Source organism: Scophthalmus maximus, chromosome 7 (assembly GCF_022379125.1).
Source record: "Scophthalmus maximus strain ysfricsl-2021 chromosome 7, ASM2237912v1, whole genome shotgun sequence".
NCBI classification, from domain to species: Eukaryota; Metazoa; Chordata; class Actinopteri; order Pleuronectiformes; family Scophthalmidae; genus Scophthalmus; species Scophthalmus maximus.
Window position 1 is genome coordinate 22,734,090 of NC_061521.1, and position 27,621 is coordinate 22,761,710.

Consider the following 27,621-nt stretch of genomic DNA (forward strand, 5'->3'; position numbering starts at 1 on the left):
GGTGGGTTCGTTGTCCATCTGAATTGCCTCACAACGCTGCCCAGCCCTTATCTGTCTGTGTGTATCAGGTAATTGTTTCCTGGTGTCCTGTCTATTGTTCTTGGCCGCCCATCTCTCTGTCATTTCCCTCTGTTTGACCGTGTCTGATTTCTCCATCTGCACAGTGGCTGTCTGTCTGTCCGTCCGACTGTCTGCCTGCCTAACTGTCTAACTTTCTTTGAGTCGGTCCCTCGGTGTGTGCTGGGCTGCGGTGAAAGATAGCATGACATTTAAAACAGCAGGACGGGCTGCTGCTAGGCACTGTGTGCCTAAATGTCAGCTTAGCCTACTGTTTATGGAGCCTCCCTCCCTCTCCCTTGCCTTTGTGTTTTGTTGTTGTAACCCTCCTTTAACCACCTGTGTTTCTGTTAAACCTCCCACATCCATTTTCCCCAAAACCTTTATTTAACCTAACCTTTATAATACACCTCCACCGTCCTCATTTTCAGGACAGCACACTCATCTGTGTACTGATATGTGTAGGTCTGTATGTATTGACAGTATCACTGTTGATGTGTATAAAGGTAAAGGTACTGACTGTGTGTGTTTCTGTGTGTTTAGGATCATCCACGAGGACGGCTTCTCTGGCGATGACGTTAAGCAGTACAAGCCCGTCGTTTACAGCAACACCATCCAATCTCTGGCCGCCATCGTCCGCGCCATGGACACACTGGGCCTGGAGTACGGAGACAAAGAACGCAAGGTCAGCATTCGTTGACTTCCTTTCCAGACACGCCCACCACACACACACACACACACACACACACACACAGTGGAGTGGAATCACATACAGTGCAGCGCACTCAATTTTTGAAATACTTCATGGTGCATGATGACACATTATCCTACTCAAATGTGGCAAAAAGAAACAAGGCCATCCCAGATGAAAATGCCTCGAGTTTGTTTATATACTGAGCTGAATAAAGCCGAAGAAGAAGAAGTCAGTAAACACGAGGCGCCGAGCTAATGCTCCAAAATGCTCAGCTTCCAGTTCCCCGGTGCAGCAAGAAGCCACTGGATGGATGCCATAGGAACTTATGGAGTTCAGGGAGAGGCCACGGTGTGCTTTTCTACAGAGTTACAGGTCTTTCAACCAAAGTACCATGAGTCCAGCTCTGGGTATTTGCTCGGGTGAAGTATCTCTGAGCAAAACAATCTCATCCAGCTTTGTGGGTCCTTGCTACGACCTCAGGGGAAGAAAAAAAATACTTCACATTATGTTGGTTGGATCCCTGCCTTGTCAATGCAGCAGAATACAGAAGCTGTTGTGTACATTAGGTAGGTGGACGGTGTTGTTCGTGGTACGGCTCAGTTTAGCTTCTGTTAGTAGAGAGCTGAACGACTGGGTGAGATCCTCACAACATTGGCGTTTTCCACCGACACTAACAGAGAAATGTCCTGAATGTCTTTATTTTCTATGCACCAGCGACATGTTTGTGCCAAACACACATTTTCCTAATTTTTCTATTCAATCTGATGACTATTAGATTTGAGTTAATTATCTACCAAAAGACACTTGGCAGTCGCCGGGCGGTCTTTGTCAGATTTGCGTGAATGGATCCACAGCCGCAGTAACTGACTGGTTAAATATATATTAAGCATAAACATGGCCCTTGTTCTGCTCTCAGCTGGAGAAAAGGTGAAATCTCAGATAATGCGTGTTGTCATCCTCAACTAGTGTTTTTATAATTTTTCAGGTAGAAACTACGATCCATTGAAGAAACGGCAACATATCGATCTTCTTCAGACGCTGTGTAGAGCATTTCTTTTTTATGAGAAAATACATTTGGACAGCAGAAGAAATACAGTGATGTTGATTTCTATTTCAAGAAGACATTCAAGAGAATCTGAAAAAAATGATTGTCCATGTCGGTGAAGTTAACCTGAGCTTTGGAAAAACAGGATGCAAGAAATACTTTGTACTATTGATTACACTCCGACCAATATATCAGTCGGCCAATTTTATTGGAAGATATTGGCATTTCACATATCGGGATCGGATTGTATTTTGTCAGATATGTGTTGAAATTAAAAATCTTTATTTTACAGAACATAAAACAAAAAACTATTTTGTAGGTGAACAGAAATACTAAAACACAAACCAAAACCTGCAAAACCTCTACTGCTGAAAGAGGTTGCAGAATAAATTAACTATATCCCAAAAAATATTACTTAATAATATGCTTTTATATCACACTTTAAAGGTGGTTTATGGTTTATTTAGTCGTCTCCCTCTTGCTGGGCTTCGACGCGAGCTGCTATCTTTGGCAATTGGCTTAGTTATTGAGTGTCAGCTCTTCATCACCCGTCGGGTCTTTTATTTATTTAAACTGCCTCCATCAGCATCGATTCAGAAGTTAATGGGAACGGCTGCCAAGCCGACCGTGTCATCGCCCATGCCAAAATTCCTTCATTCGACGTTAGCTACGCTTCTTCTAAGTCCTCCAAATCCCAAAGCACACAAGTTCAATGTACGTATGATACGCTAATTGAGGATTATGATTCTAATCCACGGAAGAACATCAGTTAAATCCCAATACAGAGCGATGGAAAGAGGTTAATTGGGTACACAGGGGTCATGGAGACGCAATGGTGCACTAAAAACACCGCTCAGTTTCTCGTAAATTAGGCCGCTGGACTTTTCAAGATATGGCTATATGCTACACATTTGAACCCTGTTTTCAATATGAACTGTAAAGGGACGTTTTCCGTATATAGACTGTATTTTTCCCAGCAGCCCACATTAATAGACTTATTACAGATTAACTTATAAATACGATCAAGTAAAACGACTTCTCTAATCAAATGAATGCTGTAATTCAGATGCATGCTCATGTATTAGCATGTTTGATGATAGATCTTAGCACCATAACATTCCCTGTGGGAAATGTACAACAAATGATTTGCTGTATATAACACCCTTTTATTTTATTTATAGCAGCATGTTGTATATGAAATGTTCTGCAGCCCATGCTACAAGTGGCCCCGCCTAACTCGCACAATTCAGAAGCTGAGAATGACGGTTGATAACGACGTGTTAATGCTGATGCTGAAGATTATATTGGTATAATGATGAAATTTATCTTCGAACCAGTCACAGGTTTGTCCTTTTTATAGTATTTGAGAAAAAGAGGCTCCAAGTACGCACACACACACAACCACCCACCCACCCACCCACACACACACACACACACACACACACACACACACACACACACACTGGTTAACAGACACGTGTCATTGGCCCTAACCTTATCCAAAGGCACAGTATATTTTTAATCACAACGGAGCTATTGATACTGAGAGTAGAGGGCTGAAATAACAGTACACCTATTGATTAGGATATGATAGGACTTTGGTTGTGTGTGTGTGTCTGTGCGTGCGGTGCATGCGTGGGCGTGCGTGTGTGTGTCAGAGGTTATGACTTGACAAAACTTCCCCCTCATCCCATTCCCCTGTCCTCCTCCATGCATGTTCCCCTCTGTTGTGATGTAGATTATGAACTGATAATGGAGGGAGGTATTAATGGATCTCAGGCTGCATCCACACTAATATGTAATAGTTTTAAAATACATTACCGTTTCCACATTTACGCCTGACATCCATACTAGCCCCTAAAAGCCCCTCAAGGTTTTTTTTTTTACCAGTGATATGTTATGATGTCACTATCAAAGCCTCCTGACAAAGAAATGTATTTGAGGTTTGATATTTTACCAATTAACCACAAGTTTGTAAGTTTTTTAAGCTTTTTTTTAACGCATACTGATCTTTTCTGCATTGCTTATTCTGTAAAATAAAAGTTTTCCTATCTATCGGCAAACATAAATGCTGATACTGATGTGTCTGTGAGAGGCTCATATATCAGCCGATACATCTGTCAGGCGCTAACGTATAGAGGCCAACACTTACACTGACATATCTGCAATAAGGTGATCATTTATAGTTCTATCCCCACTCATATGAATAAACACTGCTGACTTGTGGCTAGTCTCTCTGAGTTTCATCACTCTTTATTGTTTCAACTCTTGAAAACTCCCAGTATTCTAATATTCATTACATTTTTGGGGCATTACAGTTCTGTGAGTTCACGGTTAACAACATTTAAAGAAAATAATTGTTCAGCGGAATAGAGGTAAAGTAAAATAGAAGAAAAGTGCGAATGAAGGAAAGACATTTTGTGGTTGAAATGAGATAGAATACTAGGGAAAAGAAGAAGAAAGCTGATTATTTACGGGAAAATGGAGAGAATGTGACAGTGGACAAGAAGCAGACGTGGTCCAGCCTGAGCTGTGTTTAAACTACGCTCCACGTTTGACTTCCCCTCAAAGTAACCAGGAGACTTGGAGACATCCTACTCACCCCGAGGAGAGACGAAGAGTACAGACACCTACTCATACATTTGAAATATGCCAGATCTTTTTGGTTGATGTTGAACCTAATTTGTGTGCTAACACGTGTCGTGAATATTCTTTAAGTTCTTCTTTCGCTCCCCTTCTTTCCATTCTGCTTGCCTCCTCCTCTTCAACTTTCTCCATCGCTCTTCGTCCTCTCTCACAATATAATATCCAACTCCATCTGTCCTACCTTTATTTATTTTTTCCTTCGCTCGCTTTCACCTCGTCTCATGATAACACCACCGCCGCCACCTCACCCCCATCTGTTACCCCCCGGTCTTGGCTAGTTGCTGTGGCAACCCAGTGTTTTGCCTTCCTTTCAAAACATTCCGCAAGCCGACGTCCAAGGGCGGTGTGACACATACTGTACACTAACACACATACACACACACACACACACACATATGATGATAGCGCACTTGAAATAGACTACATGTTGTCACTGCTGTACGAAACTTTTAAGCAGTTTTTTTTACTCCTCTTACGAAGAAGAAGATGCAGCTCCAACAGGGATATGGAACATTTGTTAAATCTCCGCATATATTTGTGCATTGAGATAATTTACGTTTTGTCCTGAGGAAATCCTCCCTGTCTCTTTTAGTGTGTCATAAAAAATGACATTGATAATGCAAGACTTATTTCTCATCCTCCCATAGCCAACGTTACAACATTTGGCTGCTCATTCTTCTGGCATAATTATGTTTTCTGACACTAAACATTTTGGCGTTTTGGACTTTGGTGATTGTGATGACTAGTGATAGGGTTAGAGTTAGTAATTGTCATTGTAAAACCTGTGTAAGGAGTCATATAGAGCTGCAACAGTTAATTGATTAATCAATTAGTAATCGATTACTAAAGTAATCGCCAACTACTCACTATTTTTTATGGGGAAAAAAAGTACTGATTTCAGCTTCTTCAGTGTGAATAGCTTCTGGTTTATTTGCTCCTCTGTGACAGGACACTAAATATCTTTGGTGTGAGGACAAAACAAAACATCATCTTGGAGTTTTGGGAAACACTATTGACATTTTATGACATTTCATGGACCAAACAACTAATCGATTAATCCAGAAAATAATCGAAAGATTAATCGATTCTGAAAATTATCGTTAGTTGCAGCCCTAGAATCATACACAATCAGGACAAATTCTGTAACCCTAACCCATAAACAATAACAAAAACAATATTTGCACTGTTCAAAATTAAGTTTACTAAGGTATATCAGGCGAATAAAAAAAAACTTCAAAAGTAAAAAGCTCTGGAAAGGCTCACTGATAAAAGTATGTTTTAAGAAGAGATTTAAGAGATTACAGATTCAGCTGACCGAATTTCCTCGGGCCCTCACTGCTAATGCCTCCTCTTTAGTCTTCAGCCGCAAAAGATAAAAGACCTCTGCCCGAGGATCTCAGAGTACGCGCCGGCGTGTACTGCACTAACAGGTCTGAGATATAGCAGGCAGAGAGGCCGTGAAGGGTTTTAAAAGTAACCGGTAAAACTCTTTAGGCTAAGACAGGCGTGGTGGGATCACGTCTGAAAGCCTGGCGGGCCGAGTTCTGTGCGGTCCGGAGTCCGTTCGTGGATTTTTGTTTCATGCGAGAAAAAAGTTGTCCAGGTTCTTGTTCTTGTTTGGACTCTTAATTCCTGCGGCGCGTATTCATGATAAACTAGTACTGTCTGTGAAAACTTGCCTGTGTATCAGTGGGACTTCATAAATATGAGTCAAGCTTCCTTTCGCCTCCACTGGACTGGTTGCACAGAAGTGCAATTAAATCTTTCAAACTTTGACTCCTGTGAACAGCAGCAGTGGATCGTATGAATTAGCCTAGGGCGATATTCAGCTTTCATTTTTTATTGTGTGTGTGTGCGTGCGTGCGTGCGTGCGCGTCAGCGTCAGCTTGTACATTACTGCCGCGTTGGCTTTAGGCTTTGTTTTCTATAGTGATTGCTTCAATGCTTCCTCACAACTCACCGACCTCACACATCAACCTTAGTTATTCAAGATCGTTAGACACTGTAGAAATAAATGAAGTCAGTGGTAGAAACACACACTGCACATACTGCACAAACTGGTGATGCAGATCAACCACATTATGTTGCAAAAATAAACTAATTTTCTTTACAAAATGTCAACAATTTTCTCATATCATTTTTTTATGTTGCTTTTTTTCTAAATAACAGCTGCGACAGAAACGATGGAGGAAAAAAATCGTCTCAAGTATAACTCGTTCCCATACCTCTCATTTCTCTCCTCTCGTCTTTACAGCGTCTGTTGTGCCTCCTAATACTCAATTGTCAGAAGGACTGATGAAGTGAAGGACACAGCTGCAGGACGTACACACACACACACACACATACAGTACACAGCGACTGAAAAACACTTTGTGTCTCGATGGACTCTTGTAGGGAGAGAGGGAGGTGGAATGAACAGAGGGTTGAGATGAAGGGACAGACGCAGAGGATGAGAGTTTTAGAAAATGGGAGACGGAGGGAGAGAGAGTGGGCGGGAGGAGCTATAGCAGACCGGTTGCTGCCTGTCGTTGTGGAAACCAACAAGTTCTCCCTCGTGTGTGTGTGTGTGTGTGTGTGTGTGTGTGTGTGTGTGTGTGTGTGTGTGTGTGTGTGTGTGTGTGTGTGTGTGTGTGTGTGTGTGTGTGTGTGTGTGTGTGTGTGTGTGTGTGTGTGTGTGTGTGTGTGTGTTTTTTTACGGGGGAGGGTATGTGAACGCCCCTCTGATGATGATGTTCCCTTTGCTTGTTAAGGAATACATCGACCTGGCGCATGGGAACACACTCAAGTGTTGTCTGAAGTGGAGGTGAGTGTGTCAGGGTCGCTGCTGCTTCAAGAGTTTTAGTGTTCGTACAAGATTCAATCATTACCACAATAAACAGTCAGAATTGCAACACAATAAGGGCAATGATGTGACCCACGACTGTAAAGTGCCAGATTAAAGGAGACATACTTTTTCTCGTTATCATGTCCTTATTTTTAATTTGAGTTATTACTCGAAAAGGCATGCTCTAATGTTCAGTAAACACATCCGTTTCCTCAGACTGTCCATTCCTGAAGCTCCTCTTTCCAGCCTCTGTCTGAAACACTTGGTTTCAGCCCCTGTCTCTTTTAAGGCCCCTCCCTCCCGATGAAGCCCAGTCTGCTCTGATTGGCCGGCTGGCTCCACTCTGTGGGAAGTGTCGACCTCGGCTCTCGCCGTACTTTGCTTTGTTGGGGGCTTGTCAGACGAGCCGCTATAGTTGTGCCCTAGGCACTTCCATAACATTGTAATGTCACGATGGTACGGAAGTATAGAACGGCCTACCGACGAGGCGTTTCAGGAGCTTCAGGAATTTATTTTTCTGTCGGGTGGAGGAGTTTGGGCTTGTTAGCTTTGCAGAACCTTTTACATACACAAAAAAATACATCTAACATACTAGAGGAAAGGGAAAAACTGTAAAAGCATAATATGTCTCCTTTAAAGTGCTTGTTTATACCAGGGAAGCATTTTTTTCTTTTACCTGAAATGTGATGACTGAATAGCGAGTTCGCTTGGTGTGAGAAGTGCTTAACATTTCCATGAACCGTTTTCTTTTTGTGAAAAGGAAATATTTTCGACAAATATTTCAGTGTAAGTAAATACACTGCAAAGTCCCAGAGTACATTGCAGTGAGAAAACCTTCATTTAGAGAGTTTTAAGAATAAGCCTGTTCATTTTTTAGTTATAAGGTAGAAACAAGACAGGGCAAATGAAAAGGTTAAAGCTGGACACAGCCTTGTCATCATAATGAAGCATGACTGTGCTGCAGTTTCCAATGCGATCGTCCACGAAGTGTGTGTGTGCGTGCGTGCGTGCGTGCGTGCGTGCGTGCCCTAACCTGTGACACACACACATGCATGTGGTTATTGATCAGTGCAAGTGAAGCTTTGAATCAGCCTGTGCTGCGTGTCATTATAGATTCCTTCCTGCTAGGTTAAGAAGGTCATTGTATGGACACAGCCTCCGTGACACACACACACAGAAGTCAGAAGTTTTTGTATGTTTCTTGTGCATGCGTGCGTGCGTGCGTGCGTGTGTTTGAAGTGTGCATCAGTCTGCCTACCTCCCTGCAGTGCTGAGCTCCCTTTGATTTCCCCTGCACTCCTCTCTCCTTTTTGTTATTTTAAGCATCCTCTTCTTGTGTCCCCCCTCCTCACATCCTCTCACCTTTATTCACCTCTCCTCCTTTTCTCATTTTCTTTCTTCTCTCTCTCTCTTCCTCTCTACCTTTCTCATGTCACTGTGTCACCCTCATCTCCTCTCTTGTCCTTCCTCATCATCTCAATCTCCCTCCTCTCTCCTCTCCTCTTTCCTAGTCTTTCATCCAGTCATTTCCAAGCGATCAATGTATAGGCTTTTTACAAGACCTCTGATTGGGTAGGTTAATCAATTCATCAAGACATTCGATCTTTAATCCCACTCCCCGGTTATGTGAGGTCATTAGTTATTGGGTAGCTGACTAATTAACACACACACGCACACACACACACACATACAAGTGCACTGTATGGACGCTAGGCCAACTGTGTGTGGATGTGATGTGACCAGAGAGACTGGTAGAACCAAGAGAAAGAGTCTGCATCGTCACGGCAGAAAAATGAACCGTATCCTAGCAACAGACAGGACCGCGATCCCATACCTGAGATTTGGGGAGTGTGTTATTTCTCTGTGTCTTAAATGTGACGCAAATCTTCTCCCGTTCCAAGTCAACTAAGCCCCCGGCTGTGGTCTGCGGACGCTCAGTTTCACTTGGATACCGGAAGCTGCCATGGCTCCTTCTTGGGATCAGTGGCTGGTCTCTCTGTTGGTCTGGAACCTTCCTGTGTACAGTTGGCATGTTCGCTCTCTCGCTCTCCTGCTGTCCAGAGACACACAGATTAAACTGGTTTAACTGACCACTCTGAACCGACTGTAGGTGTGAATGTTGGTAGAGACGTGTCTGTCTGTGTGCCAGCCACTGTGATAGACTGACAACCATTGCATTCTGGGAAAGACTCCAGCGTGCCGTGACCTTGAAGGAGGCTAAGCGCTTTAGAAAATGGATGGATGTCTGAGTCAGCAGCATCTCAGTGCTACTTGCGGAGGAGGAAAACGAGCATCACACATTTCCCCAAGAGAGCGTGTGTGTGTGTGTGTGTGTGTGTGTGTGTTATTAAAATGCTGTGTGACCCGTGGAACATTTGATTTATATCACTTAATTTTGGACACAACTGTTAGGGATGCAATTATTGATTACATTGATTGCAATTAGCCATGCAAGCAGAGTGGATTGTCATGTAATCTCGTACAGTCATTCCTGATCCCCGGTGGATGAATCCTATTGACGCTGGTGGTCCTCTGACTTTTGCTCTTGCCCCAATGGGCAGTTCACAAGTGGATTCTGGGCTGCTGTGGAATTTTGTCACACACGTTCATGTTTCCCCTCAGGATCAATTTAAGTAACTGTTAATTGTGAACCATGATCCAGTCAAATTTCAAATGTATCCATTACTTTGGTTTGTGACCGAATTGCCCGCAGAAATAATGACATTCCCACCTTCCTGTACTTTGTGATGAGTGCTAAATCATGTTTACATGCTGATGTTAGCATTAAGCTCAAAGACTGACGTTTTTTCAGACGCGAACTCCAGGAAATGTCCGGAAAAGAATTCGGGAGATCGCCTGAGTCACGGCGTGTTCACGACAGCAGGAACATTTACGGAACATTCAGGCGAGGGGTGGCGCACTCGCTCGCTGTCAATTTGACTGTGGGGCTGGCGGGAATACATGAAATATGTATTACAAAGAAAAGCATCAAATGTGCATGTTTTGCAGGGTTTTTAAAAAACGATTTGAATGTTGAACTAATCAGCTCGTCACACTGTTTAATAGAGAGAGAGAGAGAGAGAGTGAGTCTTACTAAATTGTCACGGGGGACCGCGTCAAAAGTGATGAAAGGGTGTCCAAGACAGAATGGTGCTTGTTATTTCTACTGTAATCGACCGAGGAGAGCAAGTTTGGTTCTGAGAAGTAACACATGGGGGGTGTGTGTGTGTGTGTGTGTGTGTGTGTGTGTGTGTGTGTGTGTGTGTGTGTGTGTGTGTGTGTGTGTGTGTGTGTGTGTTTTTCTCTCTATGAACCAACACTCCCTTTAAGATTAAGTCTGCAAAACATGTCATCGTGAATAACTTGAATGCTCAGAGTAGGCCCTTTAGGGAAGGCAACATATACACACTGGCTCCCACACACAGCTTGTTCTCCACCAGAGCTCCATTAATTGCCCTGTAGCTCTGTAAAACCACAGATACACACACACACACTCACACACACACACACACAGCCTTTCTCGCACCAACCGCCTCTCTGTGTTTGCCAGACTGGTGCTGCCAGCATCATGTGACAGGCACATGGACCTGCCTCGCCACGCCAAGCCACAACACTGCACTTCGCGGAACAGTATTTGGGTGCAGTCATGGACACGTTTCACATTTCGCAATTCATTCACGATTTAAAGAAAAATGGATACATTCTTTAATCGTAGCATTGTGGACAAAACGGTTAACCAGCGCTGGGCATTCCTAAAATGATATTTAGTTCATCCACAGATATAGAGACTTAATGCTGAGACTTAAATTGTAAATCTAGTCTGTGAGTAAGTCGACGGCTGAGCTTAAAGAGCTGACTTGTTTCCACGGAAAGAAAAATGGAAAATAACATAGTGACTGTAAAGAAAACGGAGTGTTAGGTCAACGAGTATATAAATGTGTCTGTAAGTGTGTGCTGTTTCCCTGAAGACCACTCTTCAACAACAGAACACACCATAATAGTGTGGCGAAGGTGCGTGCGTGCGTGCGTGCGTGCGTGCGTGCGTGCGTGCGTGCGTGCGTGCCTGCGTGCGTGTCCTGCTGCAGAGTTTTCCCCAGGGATGTGTGTAAGTGACCTCTGGGATTGGGATCTCAGGTGCTGAGAGAAGACAGAGTGCGGACCATACTCCCCTGAGAGGGAGGGAGAGAAAGACGAAGATGAAATGTTCTCCCTCAGGTGTAAAGCCTGATGAATAGAGTGACAGAGGAGAGAAAAGAGCACGGGGAGGGAGGGAGATGGTCCTGAGGGGTTGGCACAGTGGCACACCATGGTGCCACTACGTGCCTTTGTGTGTGTGTGTGTGTGTGTGTGTGTGTGTGTGTGTGTGTGTGTGTGTAGTGTGTACAGAGTGGATTAGGATGATAAAGCACCCTGCGTTAATGTCATCACATTTCCATTCCTCTGCGAAAAACTCCAAATGTCATTATTTGCTGCCTGAGTTTGGACCACAGATACAGTGCACCAATCTGTATACAGTAGATGCTGTTTGCAAACACACACACACACACAAACACAAACACACTGGGGTGGAGCGATAGGATGACAAATGCCGCGAGGGACAATAATATCAGCTGATAGATTAGCTGCCCCCCCCCCCCCTTTTAGTAGCTCGGGTTGTGAGGCCATTTTCAATTCAATTCAATTTTATTTGTATAGCACCATATCACAACATGCATTGTCTCAAGGCACTTTACATAGTGAGGTCAATATTACAATTTTGAGCAGAGTTTTACAGCAATATTCTCTTTTGTAAAGGAGACATATTATGCTCATAATTCAGGTTCATAATTTTATTTTGGGTTATTACTTGAAAAGGTTTACATGCTCTAATGGTCAGTGAATGGTCCGTTTCCTCAATGTGTCCATTCCTGCAGCTCCTCTTTCCAGCCTCCGTCTGAAACACTTGGTTTTGGCTCCTGTCTCTTTAAGGCCCCTCCCTCCCGATGCAGCCCAGTCTGCTCTGAATGGCCAGCTGGCTCCACTCTGTTGTGATTGGTCAACGGCTTCCAGCGCGTGTAGGACGTTCTCTCGCTCTCGCTTTACCCAGCTTTGTTGGGGGCCCGTCCGACTAGCCGCTAGTCGTGCCTTACGCACTTCCGTAACATGGAGACTCACAATGTTACGGAAGTATCTGTCAGCACAGACTTTGAGTTTTTTTTTTAGATTTGCAGACCTTTTAAATACACAAAAAAACTATATAACAGGAAAGGGAAGGGGAAAACAACAAACAAAAAGCATATGTCTCGTGTAAACAATGTGATGAATCACCTGGATTTGTCAGATTAATGGATTGGGTGAAAACGGACTGCCGCATGTGGCTATTTCATCTGCTGTCACTGTATACTGCTGACATCATGTACCGTCTACTGACATGTTGATAAATGACAACGACACACGATGCGTCTGTTAGATTTCAAGTTTGATATAAGTTTGAACGTTTCCTGATGTGGACAAGTTTGTCACAGAATAGATCTTCAGAGCGGTGTTTGGCACTGTACCATGCAGAGTAGACTTCGTTTCTCACATTCTTCTGTCTTGTTGTGACGGAATTCTTCCCTGTTCTGTGTTCAACGTGTCGGCCAACTGCTGGTGCCGCTAATTAGGCCAGGCTAAAAATAGTCACCTGCTTATACCATATATCATCGCTGTCATACAAAACCTTGGATGTGTAAATCTGCCTGCCTGCTCGCCGGTCAGTGTTCTACAGAGGACGATTAGGGCGGGCCAGATATCCTGGTTTTGGAATTGATTGTTTTAAATATATTTAAATATATTTATATACGTTAAAAAAGACTTGGTGGTAGAACGGTACGACGTAACGAGACTAATGTAAGAAAAATACGTGTATATTTTTAACATTTATTTATGGATGTACGTTTTAACCTATTCCATTAGCAAATGTCGACAATACATCTAGCCATCGCATCTTTAACTTTAACTTGAGTGTGCTCTCCGGCACCACATGAATAGCTCTATACTGTCGAGAACATTGTTAGCCAGTTAATTGTACCCGTCTCAAAATAGCCCCTTGAGTAATTAAAGTATGGCTCTGCGGCAGCTCAGGGCTTTGTGCTCAGACATTCGACTGCGCTGTGAAGTAGCACAATGAGTTCAGTAACAGCCATAATCACGATCAGAAAATCCAACAGCACAACATTGCTTAAACAGTCACAGAATCAAATGCGCCTCAGCACGCTGGTGCTTTCGAGCTAGATGCAAATGCCGTCATGCCAAAAGTACTCACGTTGACAATGCTAATGTGTTTATGTTAAGTGGGTATAATGTTCACCTTAGTTAATTTAGCATGTAACAATACAAAAATTTGCTATTTAGTGTTGAATAAATTTGTTTTGCAGGTATAAACCGAAGAACTAGACAAATAAAAACATTTGATCTAATTGTGTCCCAAGAGGAAAAATTCAATTGACTACCAAAGTAATTACAATTCATCATGAGGGAGGTCATCAATCAAAAAAAAATCAAAAATCAATGAGAATTTATTTAAAGTGTAAAAATCACCATTAGACATGGTCTCAAAGCACTTTACGATTAAATGAACATTTAAAATAACAGACAGCAATAAGACAGTTGAACAACATTGAAACAGTTATTATAAAACAATATTAAGTTAAACGTGACATAAATACGTCACCATATTCCATGGCAATCCATCTCTGTCTGTATAGGAAATGTTTAACTAACGTGTATAAGGAGCATCAGCAGCGGTCGAGGGAAAAGACGAGCTACACAGTTAGAGAAGAGCCTGACCAGGGGAAGCCGAGGTGGATCAGTCGTTGCGGAGGAGAGAGGTCGGCTCAGACACATGGGAGGGACGAGGCCACACCTCATGACAGCGAGGGAAGAGGGATTTCTTCTTTCTTTTTCTCTTCTCCCTCCCTTTCCTGTGTTGTCTCTTCTGTGTCCTAGTTTTCCTGCTTGGTGACGTACATATTTCCCAGTACACTCATACGATGCACTAACACACACACAAACACACTCTCATACAGTACATACACAGAGGGCAATGGTAGGGTGTGTGTGCGTGTGTGTGTGTGTGTGTGTGTGTGTGTGTGCGCCTGCATGCCCGCTCGCTGTGCCTTGTAGATGTAAATTATGCAGGACATTTGAATCTATATTTGATGACTGCCTCTTATTTAGAAACCAGGCATTTGGCACAGCGCGCTGTCTGCTGCGGGCGTGCGTGAGTGTGTGTATCCATACATGTATGTGCCATTTTATCTACTTCTGAGTACATGTATGCGTCTGTTTATAGGCACCGAAGTAGTAAAAGTTTGCAGCTGTTAATATTTTGTTGTTGTTTTGAGCTCGGCACATGCTCGTATGGCATTTGTTCATCCTCATTATTCTTGTGGGTATAGAAACCACGTGCAGGCATGTGATACGAGTGCACAGAACAATACTGTGAGCGCAAAACCATGCTCGTGAGCGAGCATTTCTGCTCCGCAACCGCTTCTGATTCGTATTTTGGGACTAAATAAACGCCATAGACTTGCTTCATGCGGTTTTTCAGAACTTGGCAGTGGAATTGGCACAACCAAGTTTAAGCTGTAAAAATATAGCATAATGTAAGTTGTTCAACTGTGATCAGATAGTTTAAGAACGTGCTCTAACTGTAAATAAACTTTCTCCATACATTTGCAACATTTGGTCGGTGGGTTGGATCCAACTTTTTTTTAGTAAACCACCAATTAAATCAGGGATTTACACAGGAAGGAAAGTAAGAACTACTTCCTCTAGTGGACATGTGAACTTTGGGAGATGGAGCGGTGAGTCAGTACTTCAAAATTACTACGTTTTAGTTTTAAAACGCATCACGGTTGCCATGAGACCTTTGGAAACACGGCTGAGCCTGTTTTACTTTGAAAAACTTTGAACAGACGTTTGGAAATGATGAATTGAATGGTGAAGTCACTCGCATTCACCTTCTGATTAGTCACGACTCGACCACCAGCGGTGAAAGCAAATCGGTGTAGACACACACTGTCTGTAAGTGTTTTACCTCATCGCTGGTCCAAGATAAGAAGTCCCTGCTCCGTCTCGTCACCGCTGCTGTTCCTGATTCATAGTTTTTCCTGTAGCTAAGTAGACAATGTACAGTAGGTGACTGGTCACATGATATGGGTTTTCAGGTGTGTTAACATGGAGGGGGGTTATAACTGATACAGAGCTTAAATACCTCTGTGATCAGAGATCATATTGGTTCTAGATCCAGAAGTGTGTATGTTGCTGCAAGTCAGACAAAATAATGTTATTGAATTGAACTGAATATTTTCATTTAAAAGCGTTTCGCTAGTTTAGTCGGCTTTTAGTGCATTTTTTTCTGGTAGTAAGTTGGTGTAAATAGTTAGTGACAGCTGATAAATAGTTTGTCTTTTTAATTAGTGATCCAGTTAGGAAACATTTTTAGTCCTGTAATTTGTACAACGAGAAGAGACATACCCAAACACGGCTGTGTGCCTCAGATAAATGAAATAGCTCATTTGACAAAGGAGCTGCCAATAATTACAGCAGCTCTTCTTGACATGAATAAAAAATGCTTTCACTGTAGAAAAACATCATGTTCTGTGGATGAAGTCCTCTCTCATGTCTTCTCATGTAATGAGAGTTTATTTTTGTTGTTGTACTTTAGTTTGCCTCATCTCTGAGGGGAGCGATGGTTCAGCCTGTGTGCGTGTCAGACGGCAAACTGTATGTGCTTGGTCTTGGCGCTGTCTCTGTGACCAGGTAACGAAACTCTGACTCAGTTGTTTTGCAGCTAGGCTCTGTCTACCCTGATATATGGCAGCATACACCCCCCCCACACACACACCCACACACACACACGCTTGGATACAGTACACACCAACCGTCAGACGTGACACAGCCCACATACTAAAGGACAGGCACGTGTCTGTATATGACATGCAATGCTGACGTACTGCCACAGGCCTACACATCCTGCCAGCCTCAGTTTGCCTCTCACTCATGCACACACAAACACAGACACAGACACACACACACACACACACACACACACACACATACACACATACACACACACACATACACACACATACACACACATACACATACACACACATACACACACATACACACACACACATACACACACATACACACACACACACACACACACACACACACACACATACACACACACACACACATACACACACATACACTTACATACACATACACATGCATACACATGCACGCGCGCAGCAACACAGTTACCATGCTATTAAGTCTGTTTGTTAAAGGACACAGTTTAGCTCCCACACTGTAAAAGCTCAACAGATGGAGAGCTTGAGAAAATAGCAGACAGAGAAAAAGAGGACAAAAGACGGAGGACGGCTGAGATAAAACAACTAAACAAAACAAAAATGACATTAAGGCCCAACAGAAGGCAAACGGAACAATGAAGACCAGACACATGTGACCAGTCTCGCACCTGCAAAGTCAATAGAGTTAAGGTGAGGACAATAAAGTGAAGATATGCTCCTCTCAGGGGAGGATTCAGTTTTATGGACAAGTTGCTTTCTTCTCTTGGCTATGAGGTTTCCCTTAGGTCATCATCTGTGTACACGATAATCTAAACTGAAGATGATTCGCTGCTGGGACACTGATTGTGTGTTTTTTTTCCAGCACAATCCAATGGTCAGAAGTGGTTATTTATCTGAAGAATGGCCGTTACTTTAAAGGAGAGCAGTCTTGGTGCGGCGCCGTGTCGTGCAGCCTGTTTGAATTTGCTCAAAGAGGAAGATTTTCATTGTCTTCGGCAACATTTTATTTTCTTAGTCGTTGGAAATAGAAGTTTGGGGATGTAATTGTCTCAGGGAAGCCAGGTCTCAGCATGATCAAATTGAGGATGAAGATTAAGTTTGAAGTAAATATTGTGCCATTTATTTTATTGGCAAAGGCCGCTGTCACCGTGCTCGTCTTGCGGGATTAATGCAGATGTGTGGATTCCGCCAATCGTGTGTATGAACATCTAATCCCTATGGAATTACTTGTGGCGTGAATCTGCACCTGACCGTCCGTGCGTGCGTGCGTGCGTGTGTGCTTTGTTTCTACGAGCTGTGGCATTTAGAGGCTAATCAATGCCCTGCTGACTACCGCTGCTAATTGAAGGTTAGCAGATACCATCAGCATGAACCCCCCTCCTCACTCACTCTCTCTCCAACTCGCTCTCTCTCCCTACGTATCCCTCTCTCTTTCTCTCCCTCTTTCCCTCTTTCGCTCTGCCCTTCTGTCTTCCTGTCCTTGGTCGATATAGCTCTGTATTTTTGTCCATCTCACGAGCCACATTATCCAACTCCACGCATTGCAAAACATGCTGACACACACCGCTTCAGCCTGCTATTAGGGAAAGGGTCTCCCTTGTTGTTGTTGTTGTTTTCTTGCACCTCGTATCTGCCTTAATTCTGCACAGTTCTACACATCATCGATGAGCAACGTTTCCCTGATGGTCGCACTATTTCTCACAGGTGATGCAAATGCAGCTGAACTGCCACAACACCGCTATCTGTTATAATACATGCAAATTTCCATTGGCTGAAATTCCACTGGGGGTTTGGTAGACGGAGGCATGATGCAACTGTAGGGGGTTACTTTACTCGTCACTGACGCCGCGCCTCTTCAGCACCACAGTCTAGTTTTCATGTGGATAACTGTGATCATTTGAACTTGAGTATCATAAATAAGTGTGTACAGTGAGGTTCCAGAAGGATTTGCTTTGTTTTTATGATTGTGTTTGTGGATCTTCACTGTCGCTGCGAGAAAATAGAGCATTCTGGGTGATAGGTGAGTAATTCTGATGTCTGCTGTTGCCATGGCACCGAGGACACCTGGGAGAGAGAGCGAGAGAGAGGAAATGAAGATGACCAATGTTGATGTGGGGAAAAAAATGAAGATACAGAGAAGGAAGGTCAAGGGACAGAGAGTTATACATCTCCCATTTATACCTGGTTTAGTCTGATTAGATAGTAGTTGATTACATGTGTAGATGCATCCAAGGCGTATTGTGGATGTGTTTGGATCCAATTCCACCTCCAGAGGAGGTCAGGGACGAAGTTGTGAGCAATGTGAAGCCAGCAACTACAATCTGGTAAATCCACAAAGCAAGTCTTCTCCTCATTCTTCAACTGTGGACGTTATTCAAGATCACAGTTTGTATAAAAAGATGGACGACGCGTCTCCTCTTCCTCCAGTAGTACAAAAATGAAGTTTAAATATCTCGGATGAAGGTGCCGCCATATTGCGGTTTTCGTAGTGATCGTGGCGTGGAGCCGCGGAATCCGCCACACCACGTCCCGCCGATATATGGGCTCGTTCCAATCGGTCTCAGCTGTCAATCATGACATTGCACCCGTCTTTTTGTAGCATCAAATAACTTAAAATAACTTGACCTGAAACAAAAACTTAAAGAAAAATAGGATGAGACCAAAACCTATAACGTTTTGTTTGGTCATGGTCACATCCTCTAACAGGAAGGAGGCGGGGTTTGTGCAGCCAGCCACCAGGGGGCGATCAAGATTATGTGGCTTTACCTTTGGAGAGCTGTCATGTCGCCCGTCTTTATAAACAGTAAATGATTAAAAGACGGTCATGGATGAGTTAGGATAAGACAAAAACATAATAACGGGTGTAAATGTAAACAGGTTAAAATCATATGTAGATATAGATAAGAGATGCTTTTTAATACCAGGTGTAAATGGAGTCTTGCAGTCAGAGGAAAGGAGGAGGAGGAGGAGGAGGCCAGTCCTCCATTTTGAGTTGATTTAATGTAAACTGCTCTGTGAAAAAGATCATCTCTACTTCCTCTCCCCCCTCGTTGTCTCTCTCTTCTTTTCCCCCCGTGTTCTCTCTCCAGCCCTCTAATTCATATTTCTTCAATTATTAACTTCATAAAAAGCCGCATCTGTCTGTTCATAAATAATTTAGTCCTAAATGGGGTGTCCTCTGTGTGTGTGTGTGTTACATCCATCTATGTCTCTGCCCTGTCGAGTTGTCCTCCCTACCCTCCGTCTGTCTGTCTATTCAGTATCCTAATAAATTCGAGCTAAATTGATCGAATTCTCTTTGGACGTTTGGAGAAGTTTTCTTCGATTTGATTAAATTTAACTTTGCTCAAACTAATTAGATTAGAGGGAGGGGAAAAAACTTGGAGGACGTGGACCCTTGTGATTATGATTGGTCCAATGAAAGCATGTCAGGCGAATTTCACCATGTTGGTTGGAAGATTGGCTACTGTAACCATATTTTCTTAAATTTTGCATACTGAGTTTGGAATATCATTGGTTGCGTGTACAGTACGTTGCATGTGTGCATACACTGTGGAGTGTGATTGAGGGTTTGAGCAGCACTCACTGCTGGATCAGTCCTAATTCTTCCCCAAAAGCCTCCCTGGCCCTCCCTCTCTAGCTCTTTATGTGCTGCAATCTTAAGTGCTGCTTCTATTGATCAGCTCGGGGGGGAAAGGCTCAAGTGTGTATTTGTGTGTGTGTGTGTGTGTGTGTGTGTGTGTGTTGGAGTTTGTGTGTTGGGAAATCACATAACAAGGGCCCCAACGTGTCTGGACTTTTAATGGAAACCTCTCAACCCTCATTGGTTGTCTCCCGCTTCCCCCCTCTTTCTCAGTGTCACTCTCCTTCCTTCATCCTCTGTCCTGTCTTCCTTTCCATCCTCCTTCGAACCCTCCCTCTCCAATCAGTGTATGTAATTCTTCGTTGTCTCAGCTCTCTAATTACTAAGCTAAATTATTAAGCAGTAAACAATGAATGACCGAAGATGTACAGTGATTTGGATGCAGCGTTTGAACGATAGGTGCAAGTTCCGTAGAAAGACAGAACAGATGCGAGCCATGCTTTGATTGAGCATTTAAAGTGGAACGATTTTGCAGCAATATCTTTTGGTACGTACCAACGTCTGCGGCGGGCGAAATAATATTTCAAATCTTCATTTGACAAAATAACAAGACCCCTTTGACAGTGATAACCTTTGCGAGAACAGAGAGTTGGAGTGTCCAAAATGGAGGAAGCTGTCATAACTTATTCAAACAATCCTGAGACAGAAATGGAAGGAGGGACAAAAATGGTGCAGGATATAGAAAAAAACGGAAATGAATGAAGAGCATGTTTTGCTCGACTAGTAGTTCCCAGCTGACTAGTATGTTCGCGGTGGGTTGTTCACCCACTTGCCCTGCGGGCAGTCAGGCCTTCATCAAGTTTTCACAGCCAAATATTTCATACTGAAGGATTTCAGGTCCTTACACCGTGTCGCATTAACTATGCCCCTGCTTTTACTCACAGTGTTATACCTACATTGTTTCCTCTCCAAGTACATTTATATTAACTCGGTCGAGGGGGCCCGTGACAGTCACTGTGCGGCGGAGGGCCTCGGTGTGGGAGATGAAGACGGAAGAAAGTGACACAAAGAGGAAGTGCTGCAGGATCAGAGAAAAAGAGAGAGCAAGCGTTGATGTCTGTATGCTCTGATGTGGTCTTTTTCGACTATTGTGAGTATACTGTGTGAGTTCTGTCATGCACACAGTAATACCCCACCACCACCACCTCTCTCTCTCTCTCTCTCTCCCCCCTTCTCTCTCATTGCTGCTTCTCTTCACTATTCTTCAGCCTTCTTGCAGGGGGGAGAGGGGGAGGGGTCCGCTTGAATAGAGCAGAGTAATGGGCTGACAGAGATTGAGAGAGAGAGAGAGAGAGAGAGAGAGAGAGAGAGAGAGAGAGATATGCGGGAAAAGGATGAAAGATGTGTTTCTCTGAGTGTGTGTGTGTGTGTGTGTGTTTCTGTGAGTGTGTTTGTGGTTCTAGCGCCTAGTCGGCCAAGCATCTCACTTGCATCACTGCTGCTTTCTAGACTTGTAATACAGAAAGTTCTGCCCACAGGGTGCTGACACACACATGCACACACACACACACACACACACACACACACACACACACACACACAGAACAGTTTCATCATGCAAGGCTGAGCGTTAGAGCCAGACGAGTGCCAGCAGTTTTTTGTGCACGTAGGCTGTCACACACTCGTCAGGGATCCACGACCTCTGACCACACAAACATACACACACATTCAGTCGCAAGGCTGTTCGTCACATTCTCATGCATTCTCCTAATCGTCAGCAGCAGTTGTCTTGGTGTTGTCTGTAACCTGCTGAAAGAACGTAGATGGATGACGTTCATTTCTCAGAGTGTATCTGCATCAGCGTTGAGCGCAACGTCGGTCAAATTTGCCACGTGACTTTTTTCACCCATTGATCAACGGCAAATCAGTGCTGACCTTTGAGGAAACGGAGCCTGAGAGTTCAAAATGGAGGAAGCTGCGACAGCTCATTATCTGTGACGCAACGTTCATTAAAAAAAGCTGTCAGAGTGTAAACGTCTCCACGAAAGGGGAAAGTCAGGACTCAATTGTACAAATACATCTAATGAATTGCCTACGAGAACTCATTCTTCTGCCGGCCACTTATTAGTGGGTTGATGAGCTTGTTAACCAACAGCAATGCTGCTTTCACACCGACATTTTCTTTTCGTGTTACCTGGCCTACTGTGGTCGCAGGATCAATATCCGACCATTCTCTGTTGGACGCGGCGCCACTGAGTTCTAATATTTCAATTTGCGAAGGTGGTGGGGAAGAGGCGAGCGCCTTTCCGCGACAGAGATTGGTCTATCCTCACGGCTTTCTATGTTGAGCTGCTTGTGACTTTCAAATCTTGTGCGGGGGGCGTGAAGCCCAGTCAGCGCTATTGGCTACTGTAAACGTCCATCAATACCCGATCAATTCCAACCCAATTTTTTTTACTGGAAATATGTATTTATGCTAAATAAATTATCACACTTCGACAGAAAATGTCTCCAGATGACAAGAGTGAAGAGTTGTGGGACTAATATTGAAGCTTCCCTCTTAACAAGATACACCTGCTCACGAAAAAAAAGCTGCTTTTAAAAGTTTTCTACGGATTAGCGCTTCAGTGTCTTTCGACGAAGTGACACACACACACAGACACACACACACATGTCTACTCACTGACAGATGATTCACAGACACACACAGGCATATCTAGGCTCATCAAGTGTTCTCTCTGAGTGTGTGTGTGTGTGTTTGTGTGTGTGTGTGTGTGTGTGTGTGTGTGTGTGTGTGTGTGTGTGTGTGTGTGTGAGTGTGTGGGTGTGTGTGTGTGAGGACTGTCATTATTTATAGTTCAATGAAGTATTGGCCCGACTGACTGTGGTACTGTAGCACTGCCTGTGCTTTCTCCAAATTGTATGTGTAGCTGTGAAAATAAGATAATCTGATTCAACAAGCGCTTATCTGCAAAGAGCAGATACCTCTTAATGTATACATGCACACATGGACACACGAATACACACACATGTGCACACACTCACAGTTATATGTTGTTTGCCTTTGTCTAAATTTTCAGATTTGAAATGAGGTTTCCTTTTCCTCTTTTCTCCGGGTTGTCTCACCATTCAGTTTTTCTATAAGCCCCCTTTTGCTAGTCTCTAGGATACCAACCAGTTACCGTAGCAACCAGGCTAGCCGGCCACCTCCGTGGAACATGCAGCCATGCCGTCACCTGACCACCTATCTCTCCCACGATTGGACGCCGTGGCTTGGCCACGTCTATTCACATCCTGCTACTTGGAATAGGGGCCCCAACAAATCCCCCGCCCCTCCTCCTGTCATTTTTATACCCTTCCTCTATTTTCTCTCCTCTCCCTGTTCTCCATCTCTCAGTCCACCCCCCCCTCCCCCTCTTCTCTGCTCAGCAAACACAGCGATTGTGTTACATCAGCGGGATGCCACAGTCACATTCACATTCGATGCTTCTGCTTTGATGGGCTGTAAGTAGGGAAAACAAAAGTGGCATTAACTGAAAAGGCTTTAGAGAAGAACAGGTAAATTCAACCTTTCCGGATCTAAGACCATTTGCAAATAAATCCCTAAAAGCATTCACATCTACTTTTCATTATTATTTCTCACACTTTGCCACTGATCAGTCTGAATGTGTTGCGTCTGTCGGCTACATTCATTGATCAACAATTGCAGACAAAGTAAGCTGCTTTGTTCGAGCCCCCAGTGGATAACAGATAATCTTGTGACTCTCACAGAAACAATCCGTCATTTGAGAAGGTGAAAGCACTTTTGCTTGATTAATAATGAATCAAATTATATTTTACAATATCCATTAAAGCCTTTATTTTCTAGGTACTTGGTACTCAGTTCGGTGCTGCTCTCCGTCCTCCTGGCTAGTAATGTAGTGTTATAATATCTCATGGATTTTCAAGTTTGATTATGTTTAGTTGTAATAGTTCTAAACGGAAATTTGTCTTAACCTTGAGCCACCTCAGCGAGTGTTTGCGTAGTTTGGATCCCTACTTCCTTCCCAAAATACAATCGACTTGACTCCCATAGTAATAAAACCTTCAAGTTGCCGTCTCATCCCGACCATTAAGTCAATCTCTTCCTTATCCAGAGCTCAGTTTCTAATCCACACTCCATCTTCATTACCCCTCAGATGTGACAGCATAGAGAAAAAAATTGGAGCTCACTGTCCGATGAATTACATCTCGGCTCGAACAGCCGAGACGTCTGGTGAACGTCACAAACGCTCTTTAAGACTTTGCCTTGAAATCCCGACCATGAATATCAAAAGCAGGAATATTTCCTCAAGCTGTTTGCAGACATGAACTCTGGAAAATGTCCGGAAGATTGGATCTGAACGCAGCAGAGATTGTCCGAATCAGACGCGTTCACACCAACAGGAAGGACGTGGCGATAATTCATTCATAATTCATAACTAACTGGGGAGCTGGTCCAGGTTCGACATGTGCGTTGTCACATGCAGCACTCCAGGAAAATTCCAGGAAAATGTCTGGACTCTCTGGAAGTTTAAAATGCCTCACAGACGAATGTCATTTTTTCCAGAGCAACAGGAAGTGCATATGAACCAAATGGCTCGCTGCACTGCCGAACCTTGGCACAGCACAGATTTATGAACAAACAATATAATTTCAGAGTCCACCGCGCCACCGATGGTTGGCATGGATGACAGCAGGGCACAAATACACACACACACACACACACACACACACACACACACACAGGCAGCAATACGCACATCTATAATGTGTATAATTATTCTGCCACACTGCCAGAGAGCCAACACCCAAACATAGGAAACTACTTGTTATCCCAAATGTCGCTGCTCTTCTTCTCTCGTTTATCTCTGCTTTATATAACAGCCACCGTGTGTCCAAACGCAGAGGCGTGCCCGGGTTAAAGTCCATTGCCTCTGTCTCATCTGGGCTTTATTTAGGTGTGTGCGGTTCTCCAGTTTACTCTTGAGGACGAGGTATGTGTGGAAAGAGGATGGGGTGACAGCTCACTGCTGGATCTAAGTATAGATGAAGTGTGAGGAAAAGGAGACAGTGAGTGACAGAGAGGCAGATTGGACGAGAGACCGATACCCAGAGGACACGACGAGAGAGAAACGGGGAACGAGATAAAGAGAGAGAGAGAGAGAGAGAGAGAGAGCACAAAGGGTTACTGAGTGACAGAGGACGGGGAGTTTGCTTGAAAAAGATTTTAAAAATCTGAGGTGGGAAAATCAAGACAGTCTCATCACTGTGGGGAAATTAGCTCACTTTGCAAAGGAGAAACAGGAGGAAACTAAAAATAAAAGACAATTATAATTATGTTATTGGTAACGAAAAATAAAGGAATTTTTTTTCTTCAAAACATTTTAAGGAGACTTAGACGCCTGTCTTTATTTGTGTGTGTGTGTGTGTGTGTGTGTGTGTATGTGTATGTGTGTGTGTGTGTGTGTGTGTGCGTGCGTGTGCGCGCGCGCGTGCGTGCGTGCGTGCGCGCGTGTTACACTTGACAATTGCAGGTAAATGCTACTATCATTACAACTTCCAAAGGCTTTTAAGGATTAAGACTTGGTAGAATTAGGTTTAGGGTAAGGGTAGGGTCACGGTTGTGATGGTTAAGGTGCTAGCGAATGCATTTTTTTTCTCAACTCACAAGACAAACGTTTGTGTGTGTATTCGTGCGTACAGCATATATGCTGGTGTGAGAAAATAAAGCAGAACATCATCTCTCTCCATAGCAACATAACCTTGTTCTGAGGAATCCTTTGCTGCACTGTATCTTTGTGTGAGAACAGACCAGATACAAATAGGGGTTGAAGAGTGTTAAAGCTTAATACTTCTTTAAACCAAAAAGCCCCAAAGTCCCTGCTGGTTCAGAGTCTAATGCCAAATTAAATTCACACTGATATTTTCTTTCAATCTTGCTGAATGTGCTTATTTGATGGCTATATTGAGATATGTCTTGATCACATTCATCGGACAAGATTTCCCTGATCCTGATTGGTGCACAATATTTTTTCACAGTGTCATGCCCACTGTGCTCAAAAACACAAATGTAAAATAGCCCAATACATTTTAACTCTGGTTGAAAATGTTTTTGTTCATGTAGCATCCCTTTGCTCACAATAATTAAGAAAATATGATTTTTCCCAGCCTTTAATATGTCACGCATACTGTATTTGCAGTTCAAATTGTTTGACAGTTCAGCTATCAGCTGGACGTAATTCACCACCTCTTAACTGACTGGATGATGAAGTGAAAAGGTAGTGAAGTGGTAGCTCGGACTCTTTGAAAATGACAGCTTTGAAATGTACAGTGAGAAAGTCCCAGAAAAAATTAATGGTCGCTCTCAAACCTCAGTACGGATATCAGCGCCCAGAATGACACGCTCAGAAAGCTCATCCACCATTTGCTGATGGGAAAAAGTTCCTGTGGAGAAAACATCCTCATGAATATGCAGCCCCTGAATCTTTGCATACATAATGTTTTGTAACACACTCACACATAAATGCGTACATTTTACATGCAGGAAGCTTCCTTGCTTTTATTTTTTTTCCCATCTGTGTCTTTAGGGGGTTCAGCTGAGGACAGCAAGCTCGATCTCTTGCTCTGCTCTCGTGCCGCTATTATCTCGTGTATTTTATTGATCCACTCGTATAACAGTGCAAACTGTACATGCCGCATATCCTCCTCCGCCTCCTTCCTCTCCGTGTGTGTGTGTGTGTGTGTGTGTGCATGCGCGTGTGCATGGGTGATTTATTGGGTGTGGTTGCAGGATGCCCCGTGTGGGTGGCAACAGAAGCTCCTCTGGAGCAAGGCATAGACCACAGACCCACACACACATAAATTATGTATATACGTCTATGTGTGTCTGTGTTTGTGTGTGTTAGGGATCCATTGAGGCAGTCTACAGGAGGGCTGAACAACAGTTAAATATTTCATCACTTCCATTATTCAGCAACTGCTACAGAGGAGGGAGGGAGGGAGTGGTGTGTGTGTGTGTGTGTATGTGTGTGTGTGTGTGTGTGTGTGTGTGTGTGTGTGTGTGTGTGCTTTTAGATGCTTCAGCAGTACATCTGACATTTGTATCGGTAACATGAGTTGAATTGAACCAAAGAGGTGATTCAGGAAATTACTATTTATCTTTTTAGATATGTCAATAATCTGAACTACATATTAAGAGGAAAATAGAAGAGGAGGAGGGAGAGAAGAAGACAGAAATGAGGAAGGAGAGGGAAATTAAAGGGGAGGAAGGGAAGGATGAGGGTGATGGAGGAGGAGAGTGCGCCAGAAAAGATGGGAAGGGCAAAAAAAGAGAGAGAGAGAGAATCAGAGACACGATTGCATTCCTGGGAAATGAGGATGGTCGCCATGGCAACTGCAACTGAGAGTCACATGATGCGGAGGAGGGTGTGAGAGAGAGAGAGAGAGCGAAAAAGAGAGACATGCAGGCGCGTGAGGGTGGGGTGTGCCGGCGGACGGCGACGGGAGAGGGAAGGGAAAAGAGATGGTAATGAGGTGAAGTAATAAAATGGAGGGATGGATGGAGAGAGACTGCACACGGAGAGAAGAGAGATGAACGATACTGTGTGTGTGTGTGTGTGTGTGTGTGTGTGTGTGTGTGTGTGTGTGTGTGTGTGTGTGAGTTTGTGTTTGATCAACGTGACGTCATGTGAGAAGTAAATGATAAAGGTTAGATTGTGAGAGACAACAGGGGGCCCGGGGGTGTGATTGATAAGAAGGATGATGAAAATCATTTTGAAGAGTTAAAACCTGTCCAAGAAGAATGAGGAAGGGTGGAAGAGGGAATGAGCGAGACGAAAGGAGAGTGAGAAAAAAAGATTGTTGTCATGTTTTTTTTTCTTTCTCACATTATCTGATTGGCTGATACTC

The 27,621-nt window shown here is 43.6% G+C and overlaps 1 protein-coding gene across 3 annotated transcripts in view; it reads left to right on the plus strand.

The window, feature by feature from the left end:
* Positions 1-27,621, plus strand: part of LOC118315465 (guanine nucleotide-binding protein G(o) subunit alpha) — an 80,990-nt gene that overhangs the window by 20,322 nt on the left and 33,047 nt on the right. For all 3 annotated transcript variants that reach the window (XM_035642756.2, XM_035642755.2, XM_035642754.2), the window contains exon 3: positions 601-742. In XM_035642756.2, the coding sequence (XP_035498649.1) occupies positions 601-742 (142 nt within the window). The remainder of the gene's footprint in view (positions 1-600; positions 743-27,621) is intronic.